The sequence below is a fragment of the Cynocephalus volans genome, chromosome X (genome assembly GCF_027409185.1).
Source record: "Cynocephalus volans isolate mCynVol1 chromosome X, mCynVol1.pri, whole genome shotgun sequence".
Classification (NCBI taxonomy): Eukaryota; Metazoa; Chordata; class Mammalia; order Dermoptera; family Cynocephalidae; genus Cynocephalus; species Cynocephalus volans.
Window position 1 is genome coordinate 131,983,262 of NC_084478.1, and position 27,645 is coordinate 132,010,906.

The window sequence follows — 27,645 nt, forward strand, 5'->3', positions numbered from 1 at the left end:
TGAGGAATGTGGGGGCAGGCACAGTGTTCCAGCAATGCAATTCCATTCTGCAGTCAGAGAATGCTATTCCTATACAGGTGCCATGGGGCTTCCAAACTACTTTGGTTCATGCTCCTCAAGCACATCTGATATCTTCTGGACATCTTCATGTGGACGTGTCACCAGTACCACGAACTCAGTCTCCCAAACTTGTCCCTCCCTGTCCCCTAATTCTTTTAATGGCACCTTCAAATCCCCAGTTATCTTGTAGCTTAGAGCTTTGGCCATTGTTGACTCCTTCCTATCTCTTTTCCCCATATTCAATCTGTTGCTAAGTCCTCTCCATTCATCCTTTGTAACTGGCTGGTTCAGTATCTCTCACCTACAATACTGCAAGAGTCACCTAGCTGCTCTCCCGGAATCAGTCTCTGGTTACCACAGCTCTAATGATGTCACCTTCTGCTCAACTACTTTCCAAGGAATCCATTAGCCTGGCATTTAAAACTCTCCATGATTTGACCAAAACATACCTTTCTGATATTTTCAATAATTATTAAATGTGTGTTTTGCTTACCTTCTAAGTTATTTGGGGTTGACCTTTTAAAATTCTTCTTTAAAGCTGTTATTGCTTTTGCAGGTCCACAAATTGTGACCCTTCCCTGAAACTTGCAGCTTTTCCACGTGCATCTTTTACTTCAGACTCACTACCCTTCCAATTCTCCGCAGTCGGATACTCTCACACCTTGGACTCTTCTGAACATATACTAGCTGCTCGTTGAATTGCCGAGGGGAAATGTGGTTCCAGAGCCGAATTGTGAGTGCCCAGAGCAAAAAACCTTACTCTGCTTGCCTTAACCTCTCGTTCCCTCCCCCAGGACACACACCACCATCTTATTCTGCTTCGGGGTGATCATTGGCCTAAATGCTGGGATCCGAATCCCGCACATTCATCCCATAGAAAAGGGACCCACAACCCCCGTTCCTAGTCAGGTCCGATTTATTTTTTGGTTTTCAGTGATTTTAACCAGTCATCCTCCGCCCCCGTCTCCTGTGTCAGCAGGAGGCGTGCAACCTAGAGTTCCCGCTTTTTGAGAACCGGTTTTGCCTCCGCCCCCTCTTTCTTCCTCTAGTTTGAGACTTCCCATCACCCCCCCTCCCCTGACCTTCCCCAGCCATAGCGTGTATTTTAATAAATGATCTGGTCTCAAAAGAAAAAAAAAAGAAAAAGGAAAGGAAAAAGCAGAAAACTTCCCAGGGTTCGTCTTAGAGTTAGCAAGTGGAGATGGACCCCGTTCCACCACTAAACCCTTGCGAATCGTAGGCTTTCGCTTGCCCCTCAGCTCGCCTCTAGCCCTCGACCACCTCGCTCCGCCCCCTGGCTCCCGCTAACGTTTAATGACCTAAGCAAGTTTCGTTCCACACACACGCACACCCCTCCCCGTCTTGGTACGGTCCGGCGTTCGGCGTTGCACCCCCTCTCTTTCCTATCAGGTTGGTTCGGCCCCGGTCTTCTCCGGGGTGGTGCTTAGCCGGCGCCAGACCGACCCTCGACTTCGGCGGCGAGGCAGTGCGGTTCCTCCGGGGGCTTCCTCCTCAGATTCTTCAGTTTCTTCAGCCTCCTCGGCCTCCTCACCCTCCGCCGGGACCCAAGACTCCGGTGTATGCCCCACCCCTGACCCCGCTAAAGATATGTCCACCCCGGCTCGGCGGCGTCTCATGAGGGACTTCAAGAGGTAAACGGTCAGGGACCCCCGAGGGGCCGGGGGCTGCCAGCCGGGGCACAGAGCGGGTTCCGGTCGGGCCGGGTGTGAGGGGAGGGCTCAGGAGCAGCCGGGAGCGACTGCCGGACTGGGGCCCCCTGTCTCCCTGAAGGTTGCAGGAGGATCCTCCGGCCGGAGTCAGCGGGGCTCCCTCAGAAAACAACATAATGGTCTGGAATGCGGTCATTTTCGGGTGAGTCTGCTTTTCCCGCGGTGGCGAGAGACGGGGGACGGGAGGCGGCTCGGTCTGCCCCCCTGGGGCAGGCCCTTGCGAAGGTGGAGGGTGAAAGGGAACAGGTTTGGGTCTGGCTGGGCCTAGGCGCCTCCCCAGAGCCTGTGCCTCGATTAGTTCTGTCCCCGCTGCCAGGGGAACCGATTGGGGTTCGAGGGGGCGGGGCGGGGAGTGGTAACGGTTAGGCGCGGCGGCCTGCGCGGTGTTCTGAGCCCCAGACAATCTATCTGTAGTGACTTTCCGACCCAGGCCACGGTGGCTGACCTGAGGCGGAGGTGGCAGAGCTGGGAATAGCCACTTCCTAAGATGTGGAGAAGGGAGCCCTTTAAGCGGGAACTGTTTTTCTTTGTGTTGCAGGCCCGAAGGGACCCCGTTTGAGGATGGTAAGAAAAAGTTTCTTTACCCACCTTTCACGAGACTGATCATCTGGGGCAAGGTTCCCAATCATCCTGGAAGTGCCTCCCATTTAGGAACCTGCTTCTGCCTAGCCTCTGCCTACTAAAGGCTTGCGTGGAATCCAATGTGTGGCAGGTTGTTCTGGATGTTGTCTGCTTGACTAAAACTGCACCCTTTTTCTTGCTTTTTAAAAACTTTCTATTTTGAAAGTTTTGAAAGTGACTGGGTAAGGCAGTCACTTTTTAAAAGGAGCATCATAGCACTGGTGTTAGGGATGTCTGAGGTTTGGGCTGTGATCCTGCTAAATTCAGCCCCCCATCAAGGTACTGAGTGAGTATAAACCCAACCAGTTGCTGACAGTCAGCAGAGACTGCAGAGACCATCTGATTTAGAATTCTACCCCAAGAGCAGGAATTGTGTTCAGCAGGTGCTCAATATGTTTTTTGGATGTTGGACGGGTGCAAGAATTCCTTGCACATAACTGGTTTCTACAATCACATCAAACACCTGTCAGCCTCACTACTCTAAGAAGGTCTTAATGCCTAATTTGAGTATCATATTGTTTCTTATTTTCACATGAATTTCAGTGTGTGCTTTCATCAAGACTTTATGGTCAGTAATCACAAAACAGCTTCAGAATTGAGGTTAGCCTTAATGTACCCTCTTGATCAGTATCCAAACTACTTGAAGGTACTTCAGGTACCAATAGGTACATAGTTTTTAATTGATTTAGGTTTAACTTTTAAAAACACACATGTTAATTGCTTTTTAAAAACTTTCTATTTTGAGGTAATTATACATTCATCTGCAGTGGCAAGAAATAACACAGAGAGACCCTGTATATCGTTTACCAAGTTTCCCCCTCCTACCCTGTTTGGTAACATCTTGAATGACTACACTACAAGATCTCAACCAGGATATTGACACTGATACAGTTTTATATGCACTCAGTTTTGTGTGTGTGTGTTTAGTTAATTGTTTTTTGAAAGTTTAATACATTTAAAAGATGATTAAAAGTATTTGAACTCATGACATTCTTTAGCATTTGAGGTATTTTTAAAAAAGAAAAAGATCTTTCTGTTATTTTTTTTCTCAATGATTTATCTTCCTTCGGTCACATAGCACTTTATACACACACACACACACCCCTCAGTTTGAAGGTGGAAACAAAAACATTTCTGCGAACTACTTAATACATTTGTTGCTGAGTTGGATTGCTTTTTGATGCTACAAGTCGCCAAAATGTTGTAAGGTAAGTCAGTATCAATCAATTCTATAATTTGTTTCAAGTACTCAGATTTTCCTAGGAAACTGTGGACAGTCACCTGAATACTTTTAGCTTCCTCTCTACTTTACTCCCTGGGTAAACACCACTGCTTGTCAGTGTTGCAATAAAAAGAAACAGTGGCAGGAGAGAGTGATTCTAAGGGCATACCGGTTTGGTGCAGTTAATCATTTGAACTGATCCGTAACAAGAGCTAACTAGACTGAATTTTCCTCTACTAGATTGGTGCTAGTTCTTTATACCTAAGCTTTGTGTGCATATTAACTGTGTATTTGCTTTAGCTCTGGTAGACTTTGTTTTCATTGGCTTTTTTCCTCATTTTACTCAGACTGCTTTATGCTGAGCATAGCTTTGTTAATAGTACATCACTTTGCTCAGGGTTGGCTATGTTATATATTTCAAGGGTGTTTCTCTTTATTTAAGCAGTATGAATTGAAAAGGTACTTATGGAATCCATTAAGTACCTGAACCATCCCTTTTGATATTATTACTGGCTCTATTTTTGATGATGTGTATCTCCATCCTGGCATTACTAAAAGTAATTACTCAGGGTAAATGACAGCACCCTTTTCTGATTCATTTTGTTAAACAGTCTGTTATCCATGAATTCTTTCTCAGATGTCTAGAACACTGTGGCTACAAAAATATATATATATATATTGACCATTTTTCGAATGCCCCTTAGTTACAGTTGGGGAATTTACAGTTAGGGAAAAGACTGATTAGGGATAAGCGAAATAGTTGATTTCACTCTTTCCAATGTATTATATAAATTAAGAGCCCCCGAACTACTTTTTCACCTTTCTTGTAAACCATTCATGGTGGAAGTTTCTGGAACAGCCAGGCCACTGTTAAAGAGATAAAGTCTTAAGAAAAGGAACTCTTGAAGATATTTTGACTTAACTTCACACACTTGATGTAAGAGGAATATGTTCTCAAGAGCTTACGCTACCAAAACATTGGCAGGAAGTACTTCCTTGTCAAAATATCTTGGTGTATATGCTGAATACAAAGATTATGGAATATAATATTCTTCATCACATCATCTGAAAATTGTTAATAGAAGTATTAGTATTTGCTGTTTATAACAGATGTGTTCTCAAGGATTTGGGTGTAAATCTTTTCTTTTTAAAAATGAATCTCTTAAATTCCACTAAGGGTGTTCTCATAATAAATCTTATGATGAAGAATTTTGTGCATTATCTTAAAAAATCATACTTTTCTGTCATAAAAAAATGTTTTTTTAAGTACACGTACTTTGCTTTCTCCTCAGGGGTCACAAACTCGTGGCCAAATAGTGGAAAATACCTGTATTAAGTGTTTTCTTTGACCAATACAATATTTTCAAAAACTCGAATTTGTGAATTTCTTTAGGTGGAACATACTCTCTCTAATTCAACCATATCACTCCTTATTGCCATACACCAGCCATTTAAGACATTTATAAAATTTTCCTGGTCTCTATGTACAGATAGAATGACACTTTTTTTTTTTTTTTTTTTTACAATGTTTTGGCCTCCTCAGGAAGATGAACAAAATCAGTATAGATTGTGTTACAACAGTGATGAGGCTTAAATTTTCAGTTATTTTAGAGTCTAGCTTTCTAAATAAGCTCTAGTATGAAATTGCATAATACTAATTCTAGGATTTTAAATTCCCTTAACATTTGTTTTAGATCTCAGAAATTGCTCTGAGGGTTGTGCTAAAGAGGTTCTGATTGTTTAATGTGCCTAAAAGTATGAAACACCCCCTTTTTAATGTGTACCTTGAATAAGATTTGAGTGAGTCTTAATTTATTCGAGTAGACATGGACAGGTTGCTTCACTTCTCAAGATACTAAGAGAGTTGTTTTAAAAGACCTTTGATGAACTTCTTTGGTGGCTAGGTAACCATCTTATGGAACTTCTGGACAAGTATTAGGCAGAAAGCTCACGCTAAGGAATTTGTGAGCCACCACCGTATGTACTCAACTTGTATTTAACTCAAAGTGTTTGATGTAGGCCAGAAAGGAAGCACTATTTAATATCTGAATTCATTAATTGTATATTTCTGATAGTAAAGTTTGGATTTTTGGTTTTTGCCTCCTTCAACCAGGTCTAGAGATGTGCAACTTTAGAATTATTATAGCTAAAATAATTACTGTATTTATGGAGCACTTATTTTGTGGCACTATGCATATTTTTCTCATTTAAACCTAACAGTGCTGTGTGGTGGGTACTATTATTAATCTCATTTTACAGGTGAGGAACTTGAGGTTTAGTCAAGTTGAGCGCCTTCCCCAAGGTTTCACAGCTAGAAAGTAACAAAGCAAGGCTTTAAGCCCAGGCCTGACTGCAGAGCTCATGCTTTTAACCACTATGCTGTACTGTTCTTGCTTATGCCTGTCTTATGTATTGCTTTACCACCTTTGGATATCATATTGAATGATGGTTTTAATTTAAGGAAGCTGGGATCTCTGTGTGCTATTAAATCTGCCCAGTTTTAGAGCAATGCCTTGATGATAAATTTCTTAGCTACACTTTAATCAGATCTCCACATTGATTCAAATGCGTTTACACTTGAGATAACAAGGAAGCTCAAAGTTTTGAACTCTCTAACATTCCCACTTTTCTTGTATATTATGTCAATAATACTGAAAAGGAAGAACTGTGCTTTCTTCCTCAAAAAGAGCTGGTGATTAAAGGTGAAGTATGTTCTGATGGGCTACAGTATATTTGGCTATTCCATAAGATTTTACTTTCTTTCCTTAGTTATAATACATAGTATCTTCAGATCTGGCTTTCAGAAGAAAATAGTTTAGGGAGTAACAATAGTTTGGGGAACATAAAATGTTTCCATAGTTTGCATTTTAAGTGATTCTGAAACTTTAGAATGTATATTTATAACAAGGTCAACTTTGTTAGCAAATTGTTTCCAATGAGTTTACTAGTACAAACAAACTTTTTGGTATTGCTGCGTAACAGATCAAGCTATTGTAGTCTCTTTTTTTCTTAAGTAGTGATAACCCTATTAATGGGAACAAGGGGGGAAGTAAATTGATAACTCTGAAGGAACCAGTATTAAATTATCTCTCTGAAGTATGGTCTATTTTATTAGAATAAATAATTTATTAAATGGACCAGAGTAATATAGTGAAACATGCATTCCTTATACCAGGTAGTAACTAATTCTTAAGTTTACTTGAAGAGATTTCAGTCAGGAAAAAAAAAAATTACCCAAATGTTTTTTTGAGTTTATTTAACAAACATGATTAAAAATAACATTTTGAAGGACATATCTCTCCAAATCACAACATCCTACAAGTCTTGAATGAAATCCAGTTTGTCCATGCCTTATAAATAAGTCTATAACCTCGTATGCTTTAGGGCCTCCTGCTACCTTGGGTTGACACAAATTCAAGAAAAAAACTTTCATTTCAATAATAGCCTAAACATTATTAGAAAGATAAATTAGCTAGAGACATGAATGAAATCTAAACCAAATGTGATTTTTAAATTGTTCTGCCATTAATTCCCTCCATAAGTGTGAATAATTGATTTTATAATTAAGTACCTTATGAGTCATAAGGTCATAGGGTTTTTGAGAGGGACTATGAAGTTTTTTCGGGCTTAAATTCAATTAAGCTTACATTATAGTGTTACTATTACATGAAACGGAAGGAACCAGTGAACTTTTATACTTATTCCCTTTGATTTAAAAAAAAAAAACTTGATTGTGGATTTGTATTATTAGCATTGGTTTTTGAACCTTTGTGCTTTCATTTTTTCTAATCAGTTTAAAAAATCACTGGAGAACTTAGGATGGCAGCTGACTAAAATAGGCCTTTGAGGTCTTTCAGTCTTGTAAAGGAAGAAGGCCAAATTTTGGGCCCAGTTTCTTCTCATTTTATTTTAAGGGCATTTTCAAAATGTACAGTAGCTAAACTTATCTATCCTACAGGCAGTAATTTTGAATTTATAATGACTGTCATTAAGTTTGCAGGAGAATAGTGGCAAAACAAAAAACAAATCACCTTTGGGTGGTGATTCTTGGAGCAATTCCTATAGACGTATTTCTTACCTGGTTGCTCTTTCCTTTATACCCTATATCTTTGCATTATTTAATACTTGAAAAAAATTCACATAGCATTAAAAACAAAGTACTGCTGAACAAAGTGATAAATACATTTTCTTAAACCTTTCTTTTTTTAACTGCAGGAACATTTAAGCTTACAATAGAATTCACTGAAGAATATCCGAATAAACCACCTACAGTTAGATTTGTCTCTAAGATGTTTCATCCAAATGGCAAGTATCACTTCTAATACAGTATTTTAAACTACTACAGTATTTATTATGGAGGTTTTCCACGTTTCCTATTTACTTGTCTATAGTACTTGAGTAGTTTTTTAGGCATCTTGCTGTTTCCTAAAAGCTGAACTTATTCATGGTGGTCTCTCATTGTCTTGATCTGTAGTTCTAAAACTGAAGCAACGAAGGTACTTTCCCTTTGCTTGGAGTCTAAGAGCCTCCTGATTTCAATGATCTTTGTTATTTACTTATTAAAGAAAAATTAGGATACTCTTGAGGTTCCCTTTTAATGCTAGGCCAGATTGGGGTAGTCTTGTAATTATTTTCACTAGCATTTAGAACAATAGTTTTCAACTTTGGGTGCATATTAGAATTACTGTGGAACATTTAAAAAATACAGATGCCCTGGCCCTACACCAGATCTACTGAATATCAGATTTTGTTGTTGAGGGCCAGGCATATAGTATGCTGGAAAAGCACCACAGATGGTTCTAACTTAGCATTTTGCTTTTTTTATTCTAGTAGTAAGCATTAGAACAGCTTGCCTTTTATTCAGGTTAATAAAGTATTTTTCAGGGTATCAGATATTTTTATCTTTATGCCTTGTGAACTCTGAGCTATCTTTTGTTATTTCAAATAGGAGATATAGTTTACAAATTTGGTGGGATGAATTTCCCAGAAGTCTATGAATAGCTAGGGATGCTGTTAGAAAGTGTATATGATTTCCTGTATGATAGGGCAGTCTTTTCAGAAGAATGAGCACTAAGTATCTATCTTCCAGTTTTATACCAGTCACATTTGACATTCTCTGATCACCCTGATTATTTCACTACTAACAATAATGACTCATCTTTTTAGTCAGTTAACTGGGAAACAGCTAAGGAATCTTTCTAAATTTCAAAAGCAAGGTATTCTTGACTATTTTGTCTTTAATACAATGTTAAAACCTCAGTGGTCTTGTTATGTTTAACGTACCTACTTCTATGCTCTTAGTCTATGCAGATGGTAGTATATGTCTGGACATACTTCAGAACCGCTGGAGTCCAACCTATGATGTGTCTTCAATTTTAACATCCATACAGGTGAATTTTTCCTTAATGCAACTGTGACCTTTAATATGTTTATATTAGCAATTGAATTGTTTTTGAAAGTCATAATGTAATAGACCTTTTTATTTTTGGCCAAAGCTTATTTGTTTTATAGATGAAAGGTAGGCCTAGACCATTAAGACCCAAGCCACCAGAAAAACATAGCTACTAGCAGATTAATGTAACTCTAGGTTAGTATGCTAAAGACAGCAACTTTAGCTGTTACTTAGGACAATTCAGTTGAGTGTCATTACCTTATAAAATAGCTGTTTGTTCTGAAAATATGTTTTACATTGAGGAACTGACATTTTAAAAATTGTCTTTATAGTCTCTGTTGGATGAACCCAATCCTAATAGTCCAGCAAACAGCCAGGCTGCTCAGCTGTACCAGGAGAACAAGCGGGAATATGAAAAGCGTGTTTCTGCAATAGTAGAACAAAGCTGGCGTGATTGTTGACCCCTGGTTGCAGCAAAAGAAGAGGCTGGCCATAAGAAAAATATATATCTTAATGTGTTTGTCACCTTCTTATTCCTCAGTATCATTACATTTACTTTATTAAAAGCAAAATAGCTGTTGTGCTGTTTCCATCTTTCCTTACCAAGCTTTTCCCACCCCTTCCACCCTCTCCATGAACACCAGAAAATACCCTCTATGAAATCAAATGTACTGTACCTGGGTTACTTGCAAAAATTACTAATGCTTAATTTCTTTTCTGTTGTGTCTCATCTTCAGTCTTCGGGTAGTTATTTGTTACTGTACTTTACACTAAGCTTTTAAAGTGAATTGTTATACAAGTGGTACTTATGCACAGTTTGATGACCAGGATGTCATTTTTAGCCAAATGATTGTTGAAGTGTTTCATCCTGGCTGGTTCTTCAGTTGTTGGATTTAGAAGTGAATGTGTTTGGAATATGGCCTATAGAAAATAGGGAAACAAATCCATGTAAGCATCAGTTTTGAAAGAGGAATGGAGGCTAAAAACGATATACTAAGATGTAAGCAATATGAATTACAAGATAGTATTTACTGGGAGGAAGGAGAACATTGAAGGACTCAGCCAAAGGAGTCCAGCAATTGTAGTAACAACTGACACATCCTCTCCTTGCAAGATATTGACTGGATGCACCCATGCTAAGTTTCAGAATACTGGTCTTCTGGGCTTTTGCTTTTTAAAAAGGTGTGGGAGCAGAGGAATGGAAACAGTGTTTTTGAGCTAGGGAAAGTTGGAGATCCTTTAATCTTTTTAACGGAGCCGTGCTGCCCTAGATGAATAAACTTACGATCTTCCATCCTTTTTTTTTATGAGTTTTAATTCAGAGAGGGGAGCACATCTGTGGCAAATTATTTTCCACTCAAATTCTGAGTTACTTCTGCATGCTTTAGTTTCTTCTTCCCTTTCAGCATTATTAGACCCTTAAAGCCAACATCTGCAATCTTTTTTTGGTTATTTATACTTTTAGATATATAGTACTTTTAAGTAGCAATGTGGGATAAAGGCTTGTAAATGTTTTGTCTAATGTTCCATTTCACCTTTTATGCATTTATCACTCTTCTAAATCTAACTTTGCACAAGTAACCCATGTAAAAAAATGTACATTTTTCAAAACTTGTAAATAAAAATATCCTTAAAATTTCACAAAGTATGAATTCTTAGTATTTCTTATTGGGATCTCATATTTACTCATTTTCCCCCTTAAAACATTATGGCAAAAGCAAAAGTACTGATTTTGGGGGTGAAAAAGAGAAGACAGTACATACTGTTCATGAGCACTTTTTTTTTTTTTTCCTTTTCAATCATTAAATGTTAATGCGTCTTAAAAACATTTTAATAGGATATAAAATGAAATAAAAGTTACTTCAGTATACATTATGGTCAATCAAGGGAATGAAATTGTGATGGGGTGGGGGAGAATAAACAAACCTGGTATTTATCAGCACCCTCAGAGACCAAGTTCTAACTTGTTGATCCTGACATCCCAGCTCCTAAAAAGCCCTAGCTTAAAAACAAACAGTACCAAACCATTATAAAATGGTGTTTTTAAATCCTATATAAAGTTGGGGAGTACAGGTATCCTCAATCATCTTGTTTAATACAAGCTCTGCTTTCTTCTGAGCAACCCAGCTCATTTTAAGGAGACAAGGACAATCAATGACTTTGTGAAACTCATCTCTTGTTACTTGGTTGGTTGGGGATGGGGGTCCCTAAATGAAATTAAGTCCTTGTGATGTATGTACACCACTCATCTTCTAAGACATGGTAGTTAAAGAAGCCTCAGTGTGGGAGAGTTCAATCTGCACTGAATACCACATTCATTGGATTGTTTCACCTAGGAGCCATGTCCTTAAATGTGCTTAGCATTTTCCCTCAAGTCCATTTCTGTTTCTATGTAGAACTACATGAAATTGGTCTTTATTTGGTGGATTCATTTTATGTTAACTTTTTCTTCCTGCTGTGGCTGGGTACCTTAAATATTGACACCATTAATCATACTTGAAAAATTTTAAGGTGAGAGTGGGAATGGAAAGATTTAACTTTTTCTTTTGTACACCTCCTGAGAAACCCTATTCCCAAACTCTTTCATGGGATAATCTTAAAACCTTACAACAGAGGCCACAAGCTGACCTCCCATAATATATCCATGGTCAAAGGCACCACAAACTGTTCATTTGATCGTTTAATGCTAATCACCTTTTTCCCCCTTATGATTTTAACAAACATCACAGGCTGCCTGCCTGTAATAATTATAACAAAGTTAACTAAAACAGATTTGCAAGTTCCCTTTTCAAATGGCAGTCAGATTTGAACTTGAGTCTTCAATTCTGCACCTGCTGATGTGGGGAAGGAGGTATGATGAAGAACCAAAGTTGTAATTAGTCCTTTATTTAGGACCCAGGGGTTACTCATAGCAAAGTGAATGCATCACATAGTACTAAAAAAAGAATTCCCACAGAATGCATGATATTTCTATTCATTTTGTAATCGAAGGGGAAGGAAAAATCCAAAAAATCGATCTGTGAGACTCAATATACACATACATATACAATTGAAAGCAGAGTTAGTTTCTCAGTATAACATATTTACGTAATCCAAATAAAACTCGGAACTGCTCACGTAACTGTGCAGGTTTTATAGCAAGGTTGCTGGGTTAAAAATGACTGCTATTTCAAAGAAAGAGAAAATACAGGAACAGGGGGACAAAAATGGAACAGAAAGGTTGTCAGCTGCTCATTCTTACCAACCCCATTTCTCAACATTATTTTATTCGCAAGCAGATTTAAGTGATTTCGCTCTAATTGTGCATCAGTACCAAAGCTGGTCTAAGAAGTTAGGAAATTTGATCCCTCAAATCCAGGAGCCAAATTTGTATATACTTGGCCCAATTATTTGGGAGCTTTCTCAACTTTAACTACATTAATATGCCGTTCTGTTGGGCTCATCTAAACAAACCAGATTTCTATGTATCATTGCACTACCTTCCCCCTACCCTCCCCCCAAAAAATAATTTTGGGTAGAAGAAACATAAAAAGAAATGAGTAAAATTTTCACATCCTTTAATCCCCAAAGCCACTCTGCCACTCTTAGAGAATTGAGACAGGTTTTTCTGGCTCACTAATTGAACCATAGTTTCTCAAGGTTACCATGAACATTGTAGGTAAGGAAAAAAAAGTAATCCTATAAAATCTGTAAAGATTTTAGCTTAGTTCCCTTTGCCATTGTTAAAATATCAAGTGTCAAAATAAAATGCACACCATTTCTCTTCCTACCAACATTAGGAAAGGCCACACACACTGTAGGAAGTAGGAAGAGAAACAGTGGAAAGCAAATATCACACACAGTCACTGTAGGTGACTACAAGTTACAGAGATCCAGGTGTAAAAGCTAATCCCTTAGTATTTTTAAAATATTCATTTAACTACAATGGACACTTTAATGTAAAATATAAAAAAACAGGGGGAAAGAAATTACTGTTTATTGTGGGCCAATTACACGTCAAGCATGATGCTAAATGTTTTAAGACACTAAACAACCTAATTGTCCTGAACATTTCATTGGTGGTGTTTAACTGTCAATATTAATATTCATCTGTGCTGTTATAGGTGAGGTTATTCTTGACTTATCTGAGATACAAAAACAAAATCACCCAGAAGTACACAGCTTAAGATTTGGTTAAAGCCAGCATGTTGGGCCATAAGAAAAACGTGATGGGTGACTGATTCCTATCTGTTCCTAAATCATTATGTTCAACCACACATGCGCTGGTGTTGAAATATTTTGTTCAAACACCACTTCCCTTCTCCAAAGACCCAAAGTGTCACCACTAGGCTGCTGCCCAGAAATAAGCACACTACCATTTTGATCAACTCTGGCTCCTTTTTATTCAGGAAGCATACACTAGTTCTTTTTATACATTTTTTTTTTTTTTTTTTTACATTCCGGAAATAAGCGAAAATAGCAGTTTTAAATATGTTACAAAGTTGGCTTTTTGGGCTTAATAAGCTTTTTGAGAGAGGGACCAGCCAACTGACCTTTTCATCAAAGCACCAATGTATCTTCAGTCTTTTACCAAGCTTGACCACAGCTGTGGTTGTCTTGGACGTGCTGCACGTCCAAACAATGTGAAAGCTATAATGGAGAGTTGCTGTGAGTCTCTCTGCAAGGCACCAAGAACAAACAGTTCAAGCTTCCCTTCTTCAGACTGAATCAAAGTTTTTGAAACTTCAACTGCTCTCTCAAGTAGTGCTCTCTCAGCATGAAGACTAGAATTTTTTAAAACTCATATCGCAAAATACAGTAAATCACTTCCAATATTCTGGAAATCACATGGTAGAAGTTATAAATAAATGAACACTAAAATTATTTTAAGAAAGTTTTACATCATTTAGTTGGTAAGGACTTTTACATGTACAGCACAATTTACTGTTAAACATTCTATAACTGGCTTCACACAAAGATGAAAATAGATAATACAAAATGATCTGACATTTTCAGTAAGTCTGGAATTAAGACTGTAGTTTTATCGTAGTCAATATCAACTTTACATATTGTTGCAGATTGCTGTGCTATGCCCTTTAAAATGAGAATTTCTTTCACATGAAATTCCATTTGGATATGTATTCTTGCTTGTACAAACTACTAAAGTCTGAGGGACACAGCAATATCAAAGACACAAACAGTAACTGCACAATATCATCTGCTGGATTAAGCTAATACAAGTGGACAGAATTCTTCAGGTTCCAATATCTAATAAAGCACTATATGAAATGAACAAGGTGAAACATTTTAAGAATATACTCTGCAACCAGAACATGTAGCATTTATTTAATTCATTTATTTATTTAATCTGCCTCATTAGGCATTTACAAAATAAATTAGTAAGATCTCAATTTGCTTGAGGCATAACAAGCTCATAATGCCCCACTTGGCCTTCCTGTTTGAGCTGATCTAGTAGGTCTTCCTTCCGTCTTTTTCTGCCTACCACCAGGTACCTATCATGGCCCACCCCATGAGACTTACTCTTAAGACCATACTTCTGGGCAATCTGGTGTATTTGCTTCCGTTCGTCATTAGTCAGCTCTCTAGAGAAAGTCAAATCTGTGTGGCTCTCAGAGCGGGCATAGTTTCTGATGATCTGTTCAATATCTCTCTTGGCAATTTTATTCACCCTCTCAACATCAAGACCAAGCCCTTCCCGCTTATGCTGCTCTTTGACCGAGATAGGCTCCCGTATACCCTCTCCAGATTTACCTAAACCACCACCCGTCCACCCCATCTTTCTCAGCAGCTGATTCCCTATGTTATCTTCTTTGATTTGTTGTTTGTAAGCTTCCTCTGCTGAGCGGCCCTGAATTTCATTTCTTGAGATCACATCTTCAATAGCTCCTTTCTTCAAGTTGTTAATGACAGTCGGTTGGGTCTTTTTGAGGGTTTTCACAGCTTCCCCAGCAGCTTCGTATTTGACAGTTTTCTTTACCCCAACTGCTTCTGCAATTACTTCACTCTCTAGAATCACCTTGCATTTCCAGCGAAGGCCTGTCATCCTTTCATAGACGTATTCGACTGTCATTCGGTTAAACTGAGCTGTGTCATTCAGTGTGCACACAGGATTGGAAGAATTCTCATAAACTACAAGATCCTTTATATCTTTCTTCTTTCCAGATCCTCTGGGTGAAGAACCTGTATGGCACTGTGAACTTTTGACGGATGGGTAAGTGGGTTGTGTTTTTTGAAGAATTTTCAAAGCCTCATCAGCAGCTGCATGTTTACTTGTTTTCTTGGTTCCATAACCTTCAGCCAAGCAGTGATCTTGCAAAAACACTCGACAACGCCACGTGCGATTTGGCATCATCTCATATTTGTACTCAACTGACATTTTGTTGAATGAAGCAGAATTGTTAAGTATACCAATTGCATCATTTGCATTTTCTGTAATGATAAAATTGGTCCAGTGTTTGGCAGAAGCATTTAAAATTGGCTGCCCAGAAGCATCTTTACCCAGCACCACCATGTTTTCTGGTGGTTTCAGAGCTGGAGGAAATTCATATGAAGGCATGCCAATCTGACACACCACAAGGTCCTCTCCAAATGTGTGCTTGAATTTCCGCCGGACAACTCTAACTTCAATACGTTTCTGCAAGAGTTTTACAGCTAGCTCAGTAGCTCGATCCCTGGACCCATTCTTGCTGCCAGCATAACCTGTAGTCAAGTAGATATTTTGGCATCTAACTTCACAAGCATAACCATCTGTTAGAAGTTTTTTATTTTTGGGGATGTCAGCAGGAGGGATTTCTTTTAAAGGAGCATAAATATACTCAGGATTTGTCTTACATGCCTGAATACAACGAGTTAACATATATGTATAATTGATTTTATCAGATCCAGAAGTCATCTCTGGATTAGAAAGGTTCTTCCAAATAGTTGCTGTTAATTTTTCAATGAAATACTGCTTCTCAGCTACCACTGACTCAGGAAATGTCTGCGATGGCGAAGGCTCAGGAGCTGACTGAGAGTTTGCCTGCTGTGATGTGCTGCTTGGGGCAGGGTTCCCACTGTCAAAATACATGTTGGCTGTTACAGGCTGGTCTTTTGTGAAAATAAATCCTGATGAATCACAATACTGAGAATTGCCATCTTGTATACTGAAAGAGTCTTGAGTATAATCTTGGTAGACGTCTCTCGGCATGCCAGCAAAATGTGTTTGTTCATTTACCTCTTTTGTTTGAGGGCCATAAGGATCTTCCTGTCTTTCATCTTTTGAACTACTAGCTACAAAATGTACAGGCTCAAAACGAGGTCTCGCATGGAATTTGGAACCGGCTTGCTTTTTAGGAGGATTTTGACCTATAGAATGAGTGAAATTTACAATTTATTAAAATGGGAATATTTCAAAAGAACCAAGCAGGAAAACAGTACCAACAATATTATTTGCAAGCTGCATTGTTGGTACAAGAAACTTCCCATCACAAAAACTTCAGGTCATTTGGTGAAGAGACTCAAATGGCAATGTAAGACTCCAGCATAAGGAGGGAAGCTCCCTGTCCTTCCACATGTAAGGGAAAACTCTTGAATCAAGTATGCAGGTCACTACCACGCATGACTGGTCGATGCTTCTGCATCGAATGAGCTAAAGCACAGGTGAAGCATAGTCTTCACCTGTACTGGAAGGTGAAGTGTACTGGAAAGTCACACCTCCTGTGCTGAAAAATGCTCATTTAAGGATTGCAAATGGAACAGATGGCTCTAATGCAACAGAGATGATGACTAGAGGCATTTACAAAGCCTTTCTCTTTTGTATCAGAGGTGGGTGACTGTGATGGTACTTTACAAAGTTGTAAGTAAAAATCATAGAGAAAAATTATCCAAAGATTCCAAAAGTTTTTAACTTCAAAACCTTACTTCTTAACCTATTCAGTTGGAAGCTAATGATTTATGGGGTGCTACCAAACTTAAAGCTATGGAAGAACTCTCTGTTGAGGCTGTAATAGACACTACAGCCTCCTCCCTATAACAATGCTCAGTAGAAAACTGGTCCATCCTGGACCCATCCAAGAGGATTTAGTTACTTAAATGCTCAAATGATCACAGTATAAGGTTGTTCTAGTTAGAGGGAGGTTCTATGGCATAGACTTCAATAACAGCATTATAGCATGACTTCAGTATTCTTAGTGTTCAGTTCTATTTAGCATCCTCAAAAATAATTGTACATAACTAAAAGTTAAAACTCTTATCTATGTGTAAGAACCAATGTTACCAATGTTATTTAAGATCATATACCGCACTCCTATCATTAAAAAAAAAAAGCTATGTTGTTTCTTCAAATCCCACCTTCCAGAAACAAGCATACTCACCGTCACATGTTGAGAGGTGGCGTTTTTGACCTTTGGAAGGTTTGGACAGCAACAGATCGTATGAAGGCATCTCCCCAATATCAATACCTTCAGCCATTTGGAGAATTTTTTCCATCAAGCGTGGGCTGTACCTATTTAAGTTAATATAACGTACAGTTAAAACAGGTAAGGATGTAGTTTTTTTAAAAAAGCTTCTAAATGAGCCAGTCTTATAATTATTCCTGTAGGACTTTATCAACAGGGTGTCTTGGCTATAAAACTGAAGAATCAGTCCTATAATGTTCACCTATCAAATGAGTAATTATGTTACTCATCGGGAATCAAGATTTTTCAGCATAAGAAATACAAATATAAAAATCAAGAAATTTTAGTAAAGACCTTATCTTTAATTTGAATTGAAATTATTAGTATAAACTCATGATTTTTCCTTGTCATATATGTAAATTATATGTAAATAATTATATTGACATAATAGAAGTACTAAGAAGAGCTGCTGGGTTGTTGACAGCTAGATTGTGGTCTCTATCATTTCTCATGTAAAGGAATCAGGGTCCTTAGAGAAATGGCCGACTACAAGTCTAGGGCAGGAAATGTCTAAGATGAGCCTGAGAATTCTTGCACCTAGAAACAAGGACGCTACCAAAGACCACAGGGGTTATGTCAAATGGACTCAGAAGCCAATTTGAATAGATTCCTACAGGCAAAGTGAGACAACTTCAGCATCAATAAGAACAATAACTGCAATGGGTTGAAACACATCAGGTATGTTGAAAATCCATTAGTTCATAATGCTACTTACAAACTCATTATTGGTCACCATTGGAGGATGGAGAAAATCAAGTCATTAATCTGCAAACAGGTAAATACTAAAGGAAGAAAGCAAGCATTTACCCTGCATTTTCCCATACAATCTTTACCTCAGAGCAACCAAAGAGTTGACGAGGAAAATCTCTTTTACAGAAGCAATCCAACTAATGAATGAAGGAATGATAGGCTACTACCATTTTGCAACCCATAATAAAACAATAAATGATATCAATGGCTGCTAAACCTATCAGGTGAAAAGTTGATGGAGGAGAACCCAGAAATAGACCCACACAAATATTCTCAACTGATTGTTGACAAAGGTGTAAAGCAATTCAATGGAGGAAGAACAGCCCTCTCAACGAGCGGTGCTGGAGCTAGTGGGCATCCATAGGCAAAAACCAAAACAAACAAAAAACCACAACCTAAACTCACACCTTATACAAAAATTAACTAAAACTGCAGCACAGACTTAAATGTCGAACTAGGAAACTTTTATTCAAAAAAAAAAAAAAAAAAAAAAACAGGAGAAAATCTTTAGGATAGGGCGAGGTAAAGAGTTCTCAGACTTGACACCAAAAGCATGATCCATAAAAGGAAATAGTGATAAAATGGACCTCATCAAAAATTTAGGCTTTTGCTCCTGAAAGACCCTGTGAAGATGATAAGAAGACAAGCTACAGACTAGGAGAAAATATTTGCAAACCACACATTTGACAAAAGACAAATATCTAGTATAAAGACTTCAAAACAGTAAAAAAAAGAAAAAAAAAGAAAAAAAAGAAAGAAAAATGAACAAAAGACATGAACAGAATGTTTCACTAAAGAGGATAGACAGATTGCAAATAAGCACATGAAAAGATGTTCAACATCACTAGCCACCAGAGAAATGCAATTTAAAATCACAACAATATATCACTACACACCTATCAGAATGGCCAAATAAAAAATAGTGACAACACCAAATGCTGGCAAGGATGTAGAGAAATTGCATCACTCAGACATTGCTGGTGGGAATGTAAAACGGTATAGTCAGTCTGGAAAACAGTTTGGCAGTTTCTTATAAAATTAAACATCAATTACCACACTATCCAGCAACTGCACTCTTGGACATTTATCCCAAAGAAACAAAAACTTATGTTCACACAAAAACCTGTACATGAATGTCCATAGTAGCTTTATTTGTTAACAGCCCCAAACTGCAATCAGCTCAGATGTTCTTCAACAGGTGATTGGTTAAACTCTGGTACACACACAGCATGGAACACTACTCAACAGCATGAAGGAACAAAGTATTGACACACGCAACATTATGTATGAGTGGAAGGGAGATGGATGTGGTTATAAAAGGACAAAATGAGGGATCCTTGTGGTACTAGAACTGTTCAATATCTTGACTAGTGGTGGATACACAAACCTACACATGCAGTAAATTGTATAAAAGTGAAAACACACACATACTAGTCAAACCAAGGGAATCTGAGTAAGATCAGTGGGTTGTAACAATGTCATTATCTTAGTGGTGATATTATATAATAATTTTGCAAAATATTACCATTGGGAGAAACTGGATAAAGAGTACTGGGTAGTATCTGTATTATTTCTTACAACTGCATGTGAATCTACAATTATATCAATAAAAATTTCCATTAAAAAGTAAAGTTGATGGGGGACTTTATCATCTTAATATCACTAAAGGTAGGACAACCAAACATGTGCCCCCTGATACAATGGGACATATACAGCACTATCTATAAAGTATAATTACCCTCCAAATAATTAAACCTGAACCTAATCAAGTGCCTAACTCCCAGAAACACGTTAACCACCACCACAAAGCTATAAGCAGCCAAACCCAGAATGAGGGAACACTATGTGACAATCCATTTTCTTCATCAAATAAATAGTATAAAAATAAAAGGAGAGGAGGAACTGGTTATAGGTTAAAGGACACAGACAAATACACTGTGTGGACCTTGTTTGAATTACAAATCAAACTAGGCACTGGATGATTTTAAGAAATTACTGTTAATTGCGTTGAGTATGAATAATGGTATTGTGACCCTATTTTTAAAAATTCCTATGATACAGATACATAATGAAGTATTCACAGGTGAAATGATGATGTCAGGATTTTCTTTAATATACACCAGACTATCCACTACAAAAAACTGGGGGCAGAATAGAGGAAATAAGAAAGGTAGCATGACAGACTGTTGATAATTGTGAGTGGTGGGTACATGGGGGTTCATTAAATTCTTCTCTACTTTTGTGTGGTTTGAAATTTTCCATAACCAAAAGCTTTAAAATATACAATTTGAAAAATGGCTCCTGGGCCGGCCCTGTGGCTCACTCAGGAGAGTGCAGCGCTGGTAGTGCTGAGGCTGTGGGTTTGGATCGTATATAGGGATGGCTGGTGCGCTCACTGGCTGGGCGTGGTGCAGAGACCACACCGTGCCGAGGGTTGCGATCCCCTTACCAGTCAGAAAAAAAAAAAAAAAAGAAAAATGGCTCCTTATGACATAGATTGGTTGCTTGACAGAATATCATTTTACTGCAGAGAAACCAAGACATGGACTCAAGTGAAGTTATTGTTATCGTGAGTACCTGCACACCCTTCCTACCTTCAGAGCCTTTCCCAACCTATAACCAAAAAAGAGATTCCTGGTGGCATCTGGGAAGAAAGTTCTGAAAATGAGTAACCATCACACCTTTACATGAATCGGTTCTGAACTTGGAAGAGGGTAACATTTTCCACTTTGGACACAATAGGTTCCATACCTATCAAACATCTTTCCTTGCAAAGCAGAAGTCAAGACACAGTGGCCCTCCCTGACACATTACTGGAAACTGGCTCAGTTGTAACCTGTACTTCCTACTTAAAACTGCTGCTGCTGCTGCTGCCGCTGACACCAGTATTTAAATACCAAGAGTTATTTTATTTTTATTTACTCTTATCTGAACATCAGAAAGCATAGTCTACAACATCACACATCCTATATATCACTTCCATTCAGATTTGGGCGTCCAATTTCCAAGGTATGAGATGAAAATAGGCTATGAAAATGAGATGAAGTATACAAATCAAACTGTAATCCTACATTTGCTACCAAAATTGGTACTACTTCCAAGCCACTCACCTTGAATTCCAGTCAAAATTCTCCAGACCTTTAATTAGAGGCTGATTCCAAGTGTGACGCACAACTGCAAATGGCACGTGTGTCATATGGTGTGCATGAATGATACGCTTAGAGGCTCACTCCACTCACACACACTTTTCTCTCAGGTTTCTCCCAGCATTAGTAATTATACCTACTTACTGTTCCCCATTTATATATCTGCCACAAAATTCAACATTGCCCATAGGCTATAAAAATAAACCTTTACGTAGGTTGCCGACAGTCAGATTCTCTTCCTTTATTAGGAAGTCATTACGCCAAAGAAGCCCAACCAGCTTGAATAATGATGGAGAAGACCATATAGTACCTAACACCTGACTATTCAAAGAACAATGAAAATATTAACCTGGAGTCTATAATGAAAAGACCTCTAGGATTTCATTCCTATTTCTAAAATTATCCAGAGAGGCTACATTTGAAATAAGCCAAGGCAGTAAAGCTTTCATTACTCAGTTTTTCATAGCATATTTTTTTCATAGTGTATTTAAAAGTAACACCTTTAACTCCAGAAATTTAAGAAAATCCACCAAGAAAAGCACCTACAATCCCAACCACTGACAACTTCATTTTGGGGTTTGTTTTTTATTCCTTTTTCTATATTTTCTATACTCCCCTCCCCCACCAAATCACTATCAGATCATCTATGTCGATTTGCAATCTGGTGAGGTTTTTTGTTCTTAATTTACTCTCTCATAAGCTTTTTCTCCACATTACCGGGTGAGTTTTAGTGGCTATATAGTATTCTATATTATGGAATAAAACATAAAGTATCATTAAGGCAAGTCTAATACGGTAATTTTAAGATGCATGCATATTATACGTTTAAGTCTGTTAAGTTACCTATTTGATTGTAAATGCTTAAAAAAGAAAACCAAAGAATCCTAACAGGTCTTATGTTTCTCAAAAGTAGCTTCTGGAAACTAGGATGCTATTCAACTGTCCCACCATGTCTAGCATATAAAAAGATGATTTCTAATGGACAAAAACAGGTCTTCATGAATCTTACATTCTTGGACACAAGACAGGTCCATACCTACAAGAAGAACATAGACCATTATAACATACAATGGCACCTAAAATTTAATAAATATTTAGTAATAGATGCTTACAAAATTAAAAAAAATATTAAACTGCTCTACTAAATAAAGCTGAGGTTTGAAAATTAAGCAATTTTTAGTGATTCCAAGCATAAAGTTATTTAATCAAATTTATTCATAAGACTCCTAATATCGTAAGTAAATAACATACAACCAGATTACTGATAAATCTTTCAAAAGCTCCCACTCCCACTTAATGAGCTGGTAACTTATGCACTCTACCTACTTCGTCCAAAGTTAGTTTCACAACATGAGTCCAGATGGCATCCACCTTCCAAATACCCGTCTCATATCAACCAGGAAGAAAACAGACAAATAATCAAGGAGGCAAAGTTGGTTTCATTTTAAGATACATTTTCTCTATTAATTAATGTCTCACCAAAGATGAATAGGCCAGGATTCTGCTTCTAATCCTATTGACCAGGATGACTGGAAAAATGAACGCTTCAGTTAACCAAACATTCTGCCTTATTAAATATATGTACATATATATTTATATATATACTATCTATAATTTTTAAAGTAAAAATCACACAGTTCTTTAGGCACTTATATGAACAATTAAGTTCTAGATACAGTTGATTAGACAACTACTAATTTTTCATTAGCCACAAGACACATCTTACAAATTGCAGAAAAAAATTCATGATAGATTGTTTACTTTTATGAAACAGACAAAGTGAAGAGAAAAAATTCTGGTTATTTCAGTTTCTTGGGTTGCCTGGACAATGAGGGGAAAAATGATTAAAAGAGACTGAAAAATATGCTTTAGTTTATCCTATGAAGTAGTGGTTCTCAGAGTGTAGTCCCTGGATCAGCAGCAGCAGCATCACCTGGGAACGTTAGAAATGCAAATTCTGGAGCCTCACTTCAGACCTCCTGAATCAGAAACTCCAGGAGTGGGAGCCAGCAAGCTGTGTTAACAAGCCTAACAGGTGATTCTGAGGCATACTTAAGTTTGAGAAGCACAGTTACCAGTCAAGAAGATAGTCAAACTTGTTCTGTGGGAATCACCACTATCACCAAAAGGAACACAGTATGCTCTGCCTCCCTGCACAACTGAGCTCCTCCTGGCTTGGTCCTGTTATCAAGGAATTTTCAAAGATATCCTTGACCTAGGAGTTTATTTCAGCCCGCAGTAAATATGGAACACAAAGAACCCTGGCAGAGGAAAAAAAGTGCAAAGAGTTTCCACATTGCTACTGTTCAAACCTATTCTAAAAGTCACGTGATGAACCTTGAACAACAAATTAACAATTTAAGTTTAGAAAGGGCTATTTTCCCATGTATTCTGTAGTTCACTTGAGAGAAGAGTATTCTGTCACAGAAAACAAGAGTTCTGCCAAAATCAACAAGCACTGGAATATAGAATTTACCTGCCTGAAGACGAGAGCTAGCATAAAGCCTGCCTAAAGTGGAAGACTGCACTTGGTCCCTAGCTTCCAAGATTTTTTATTGGCCCTTTCTTTTCTCCCTTATCTAAGTTATCAGATATAATGCAAACATTACTTTTCAGTTAAGCTATTGATAATGTTATGGCAATTATTGGATTGACTGAATTGACTTAGCTACAACGTAACGTGATGACTATAGGTGCACATACAAAACACCCTGCTTGAGCTTTTAACACCAAATATTATTGGTCTAATTTTTGTTTTTAATGTCCTGGTTATGTACAAGGCTGCTATTCTTGGAAAGAAATCATGATATATAGTGATGTGGCTTCTGTCAATTTCTTGCTTTCCCTCCTGGTCCATCCTTCCCAAATATGGCAGCTGTGTCTCAGTTGAAAGAGCATCAGATGGGACATGAGAAGACCTGGATCCTAGCCCCAACTGTGGGACCCTGGACAAATCACTTAACTTCATAGCCTCCACTGATTTAGCTGTAAAAATGAGACACCACCTATTCCCCAAGGCTGTTGTATTAAATGAGATCACAAATATTGAAGATGTGTTGTACACTATAAAGCTGTATACATCCATTCACTCCACACACATTTATTGAGCATCCTTATATTTATTATGCAGCTGGCATCCTTTTAGGCACTGAGCATAAAGGTGTGAACAAGAAAGCAAAAGCCTTTCCCCCAAAGGAGCTTACATTCTAGGGGGGAAGGTAAGATATATAGACACAAAAGATGGTTATTCTCTCCCATTTAAGATGTTTTTTAGGATTCATATTCCGCATGGCTTTTTGTGATAGAAGACATAATTATAGGATAAAGGTACCTTTTCAACTCAAGCACAACATTGTTAGGCAAAAGTCAACTAGATTTATCTGACTTGACTAATTACTAAGGTTTCTCTTCTTCTCTTGTAACCAGTTCCTCCTGTGAAATAATCATCTCTGGAGATAGAAATTATGCTAACCTAAAGAACATGGGAAAAAATAAATTTCTGTGACAAGAGCAAAGTATCACAGTGGATGCCATGTTCAACAATTAAGGGTAGGAGTGGACAATACTATTTTTCTACATCTGTTACAGTCATTCCTGGAACTGAATTGGCTGAATTTGATCTAATCATTTTCCAGAATTTCTCATCCTTTTTAATAAAAAATTGACTGTGAGGCAAGAATGTCCAAAAAAGAAACTTCCCAGTCTATCAAAAGAATGATTTGGGGGTTCTGAAGGATGGAGGTCCAAGTAGCCTGCTCAAACCCCCCCCCAAAACAAAAAACAAACACACAAAAAAACTGCGTTGAAACCACACCGCAGTCTCTACTGAATGCAAAGAGCTTTCAAAGAGGCCTGTTAAGAACGTCACCAGGTTCTAAGAAAAGGGGAAAACACACACACACACACACACACACCCTCCCTAAAACCTCACTGAGAGGCCAAATGTTAGTCCTTCTTTTATCCCACTTAAGGTAAAAAGAGAGCAATCCATTTTTTACAAACAATAGATATATCCATTTCTTTGTTTGAATCCAGACACATTATGCGCAAATCTACAAGGAAGGCTGACGCTGCGGCTCAGGGACCCGATACATACCGCTTCCCCAGAAGACAGTAAGACCCAGCTGGGGGGCTGCGAGTAGAGGGGGGTGTTTCATTTAATGGGGATGGAAGAAGACAGACGATAGAATACTAGGATTAGAACCGCGGGGTCCCCTCCCTTTCCCCCCGCAGCCCCGACTGTCGAATATTCTCTGCGGATACCGCATCCTTGGAAGGCCCTACGCAGGTCCGAGTTTCTGCTATTCATCATTTCCCATGACCCCCAATACCATCACCCACAGCAAATGCCACCTCTCAATAATCCTCTTCCAAGCGCTGCTATATCTCCATCCCTGGTCCTGGACGGGCCGCTCCCGCGATTTCTGCATCCTCCTACCTGTTATGTCATCCCCTGCCACCACTGTCGGCCACCCTAACCCCCAGGGCAATAGTGGAGCCTCTGGTGTCCTTCAGCACCTCCAAATCTCCAGCCTCCAAGCCATCCTTCGCATCCCGCCCCTGTCCCTATCCCGACCACCATCAGTGATCCCTCCACCGCCGTCCCTAACAGGACCTCCATCACGGATCCCTCACCCTCGTCCCTAACCCGACCTCCACCACCGATCTCTCACCTGTCCCCAACCCGACCTCCACACCTTTCTCACCTGCAGCCCAGGAAGACGTGGTTGGTCCAGGCAGCGGAGAGCGCGAGGAGCTGGTCGAGGGCAGCCCCGGGATAGCTGTGCAGGTGCCGACAGATGAAGCTGCGCCGCAGAGCCCACTGCCAGTCACTTTCGTGGCTATAGCGCCACTGCTCCAGCACTGGCTCGGGCGGGGGCGGCGGGAGGGGCGGCAGCGGCGGCGGCGGCAGGGGGGGCAGCGGCGGCGGCGACAGGAAGTCGCCCCCCAACAGTAGACGTCCTCCAGCCATCTTCTCCGCCCCCAGGCAGGGACCCCAGGGACGAAGCCGACTGCCGGCCGCGAGCGAGCGAGTCAGCGAGAACGGGGGTCAGTGGGAGGGGCCGGGTGAGGAGGGGCGCGCTGAGGCGCGAAGACCAACTCTCAGGGGATCGGCGTGTGTGCGTGGGGGCGACGTTCAAAAGAAACCGGGAGCACAAGCTCACGTCCCGACGCCGGGGCGCACGCCTGCTGCACTCCTCCAACTCGAGGAGAAGCAGGAGGGCTTCCGCCGCACTCACTCGCGCGCCGGGGAGGCCGAGCCAGGCCCCACGCTCCGCACTTCCACGGACCCGCAGACCCGCGCACTGCGCGGAGACGACGAGAAAAAAAGACAGCAGCACGCGCTGCTCCCCCTCCTCTGGGCTCTAGCCTACCTCCCCGCGTGCCGCCCCGAGGTTGTGAGGCCAGCGCGCATGCACCACGGCTATTCCCTAACTTCGAAATCCCGTCGCAGAATCTCGCGCGACGTGCTTTTTTCCCTCCTACGACGACTACGGGCCTTTGACGCACTGTGGTGACAAGCGGAGGGCGGGGACCACGGAAAGAGAATCTAAGAGGGTTCTCTGAGGTTCGAGAGCGTGGTTCCGTTAAATCCCTGGAAGGTGCCCTAAGGTGATTGTTGTGACAGCTGCTAGTCTGATGCTTTTCCGTGGATTTCCGAGCAGTGCGACAGTGAGACCATGTCCTTTGGAAGGGATTTACTTTTGGGATGAGTTTTACACCTTTTAAAGAAAGTGTCAGCTCTCTCAGACGCCTTTTCTTCAGAGGATAACTTGAAAAGCTCTGCGTCGTGCATTATTAGCGTGGTAGTTTTATTGTGGAAATGTAGTAAAAACAAAACACTTGCAAAGAAAATCATCCACAGCGCCACTTCTCAACTCAACCACTTTGTCATCCGTACGCCATTCCAGCTGCCTACAATACGTGTTTACACAGTTCCAATCACGATTGCAAATAATTCTTTATCTCATGTATCAATTTAAAACGTACAAAATACAAAAGGGACCCAAAGATGAGGGTTAAAAGCTGCGCAGCAGCAAACGGATAAATCACTCTGCCAACCTGTGCCACAAAAGTAGTTAATCAATGAATGTCTGTCAGCGGGAATTTACACAACACCTACTGTGTACTCAATATAGTACGGATACAAAAAAACAACAAAAAAGTTTTCTCAGTTGTCCTGGAATTGGTTATAATTTTGCTGGGCAGAAATAGTCCTGCACAAGTAGGAAGACTGGGTGAGGTGACTTTGACTCATTACTCTGTTTAACTCTTTAGTGATATATTT

The 27,645-nt window shown here is 39.4% G+C and overlaps 2 protein-coding genes across 2 annotated transcripts; one reads left to right on the forward strand and one right to left on the reverse strand.

Annotated features, from left to right (window-relative positions):
- Positions 1-1,490: 1,490 nt before the first annotated feature.
- On the forward strand, positions 1,491-10,633 carry UBE2A (ubiquitin conjugating enzyme E2 A). The gene is made up of 6 exons (XM_063083486.1): positions 1,491-1,712; positions 1,852-1,932; positions 2,329-2,354; positions 7,849-7,938; positions 8,935-9,023; positions 9,358-10,633. The coding sequence occupies exons 1-6, from the start codon at positions 1,669-1,671 to the stop codon at positions 9,484-9,486; spliced, it is 459 nt and encodes a 152-aa protein (XP_062939556.1). The 5' UTR covers positions 1,491-1,668; the 3' UTR covers positions 9,487-10,633.
- A 3,712-nt stretch (positions 10,634-14,345) lies between these two features.
- On the reverse strand, positions 14,346-26,669 carry NKRF (NFKB repressing factor). Its single transcript, XM_063083858.1, has 3 exons — positions 26,063-26,669; positions 17,377-17,507; positions 14,346-16,369 (listed from the first exon to the last, which is right to left on the reverse strand). The coding sequence occupies exons 1-3, from the start codon at positions 26,326-26,328 to the stop codon at positions 14,412-14,414; spliced, it is 2,355 nt and encodes a 784-aa protein (XP_062939928.1). The 5' UTR covers positions 26,329-26,669; the 3' UTR covers positions 14,346-14,411.
- Positions 26,670-27,645: the final 976 nt, after the last annotated feature.

What these genes read in the sequence shown, in the direction of transcription:
- UBE2A (XM_063083486.1), top strand. Translation starts at nt 1,669, where the DNA reads ATGTCCACCCCGGCTCGGCGGCGTCTCATGAGGGACTTCAAGAG. An exon ending in AGGGACCCCGTTTGAGGATG is followed by an intron (nt 2,355 to 7,848) that starts GTAAGAAAAAGT and finishes TTTTAACTGCAG; the next exon opens with GAACATTTAAGCTTACAATA. An exon ending in TAAGATGTTTCATCCAAATG is followed by an intron (nt 7,939 to 8,934) that starts GCAAGTATCACT and finishes CTATGCTCTTAG; the next exon opens with TCTATGCAGATGGTAGTATA.
- NKRF (XM_063083858.1), bottom strand. Translation starts at nt 26,328, where the DNA reads ATGGCTGGAGGACGTCTACTGTTGGGGGGCGACTTCCTGTCGCCGCCG. An exon ending in CACGTCTTCCTGGGCTGCAG is followed by an intron (nt 17,508 to 26,062) that starts GTGAGAAAGGTG and finishes TAACTTAAATAG; the next exon opens with GTACAGCCCACGCTTGATGG. An exon ending in CCACCTCTCAACATGTGACG is followed by an intron (nt 16,370 to 17,376) that starts GTGAGTATGCTT and finishes CTCATTCTATAG; the next exon opens with GTCAAAATCCTCCTAAAAAG.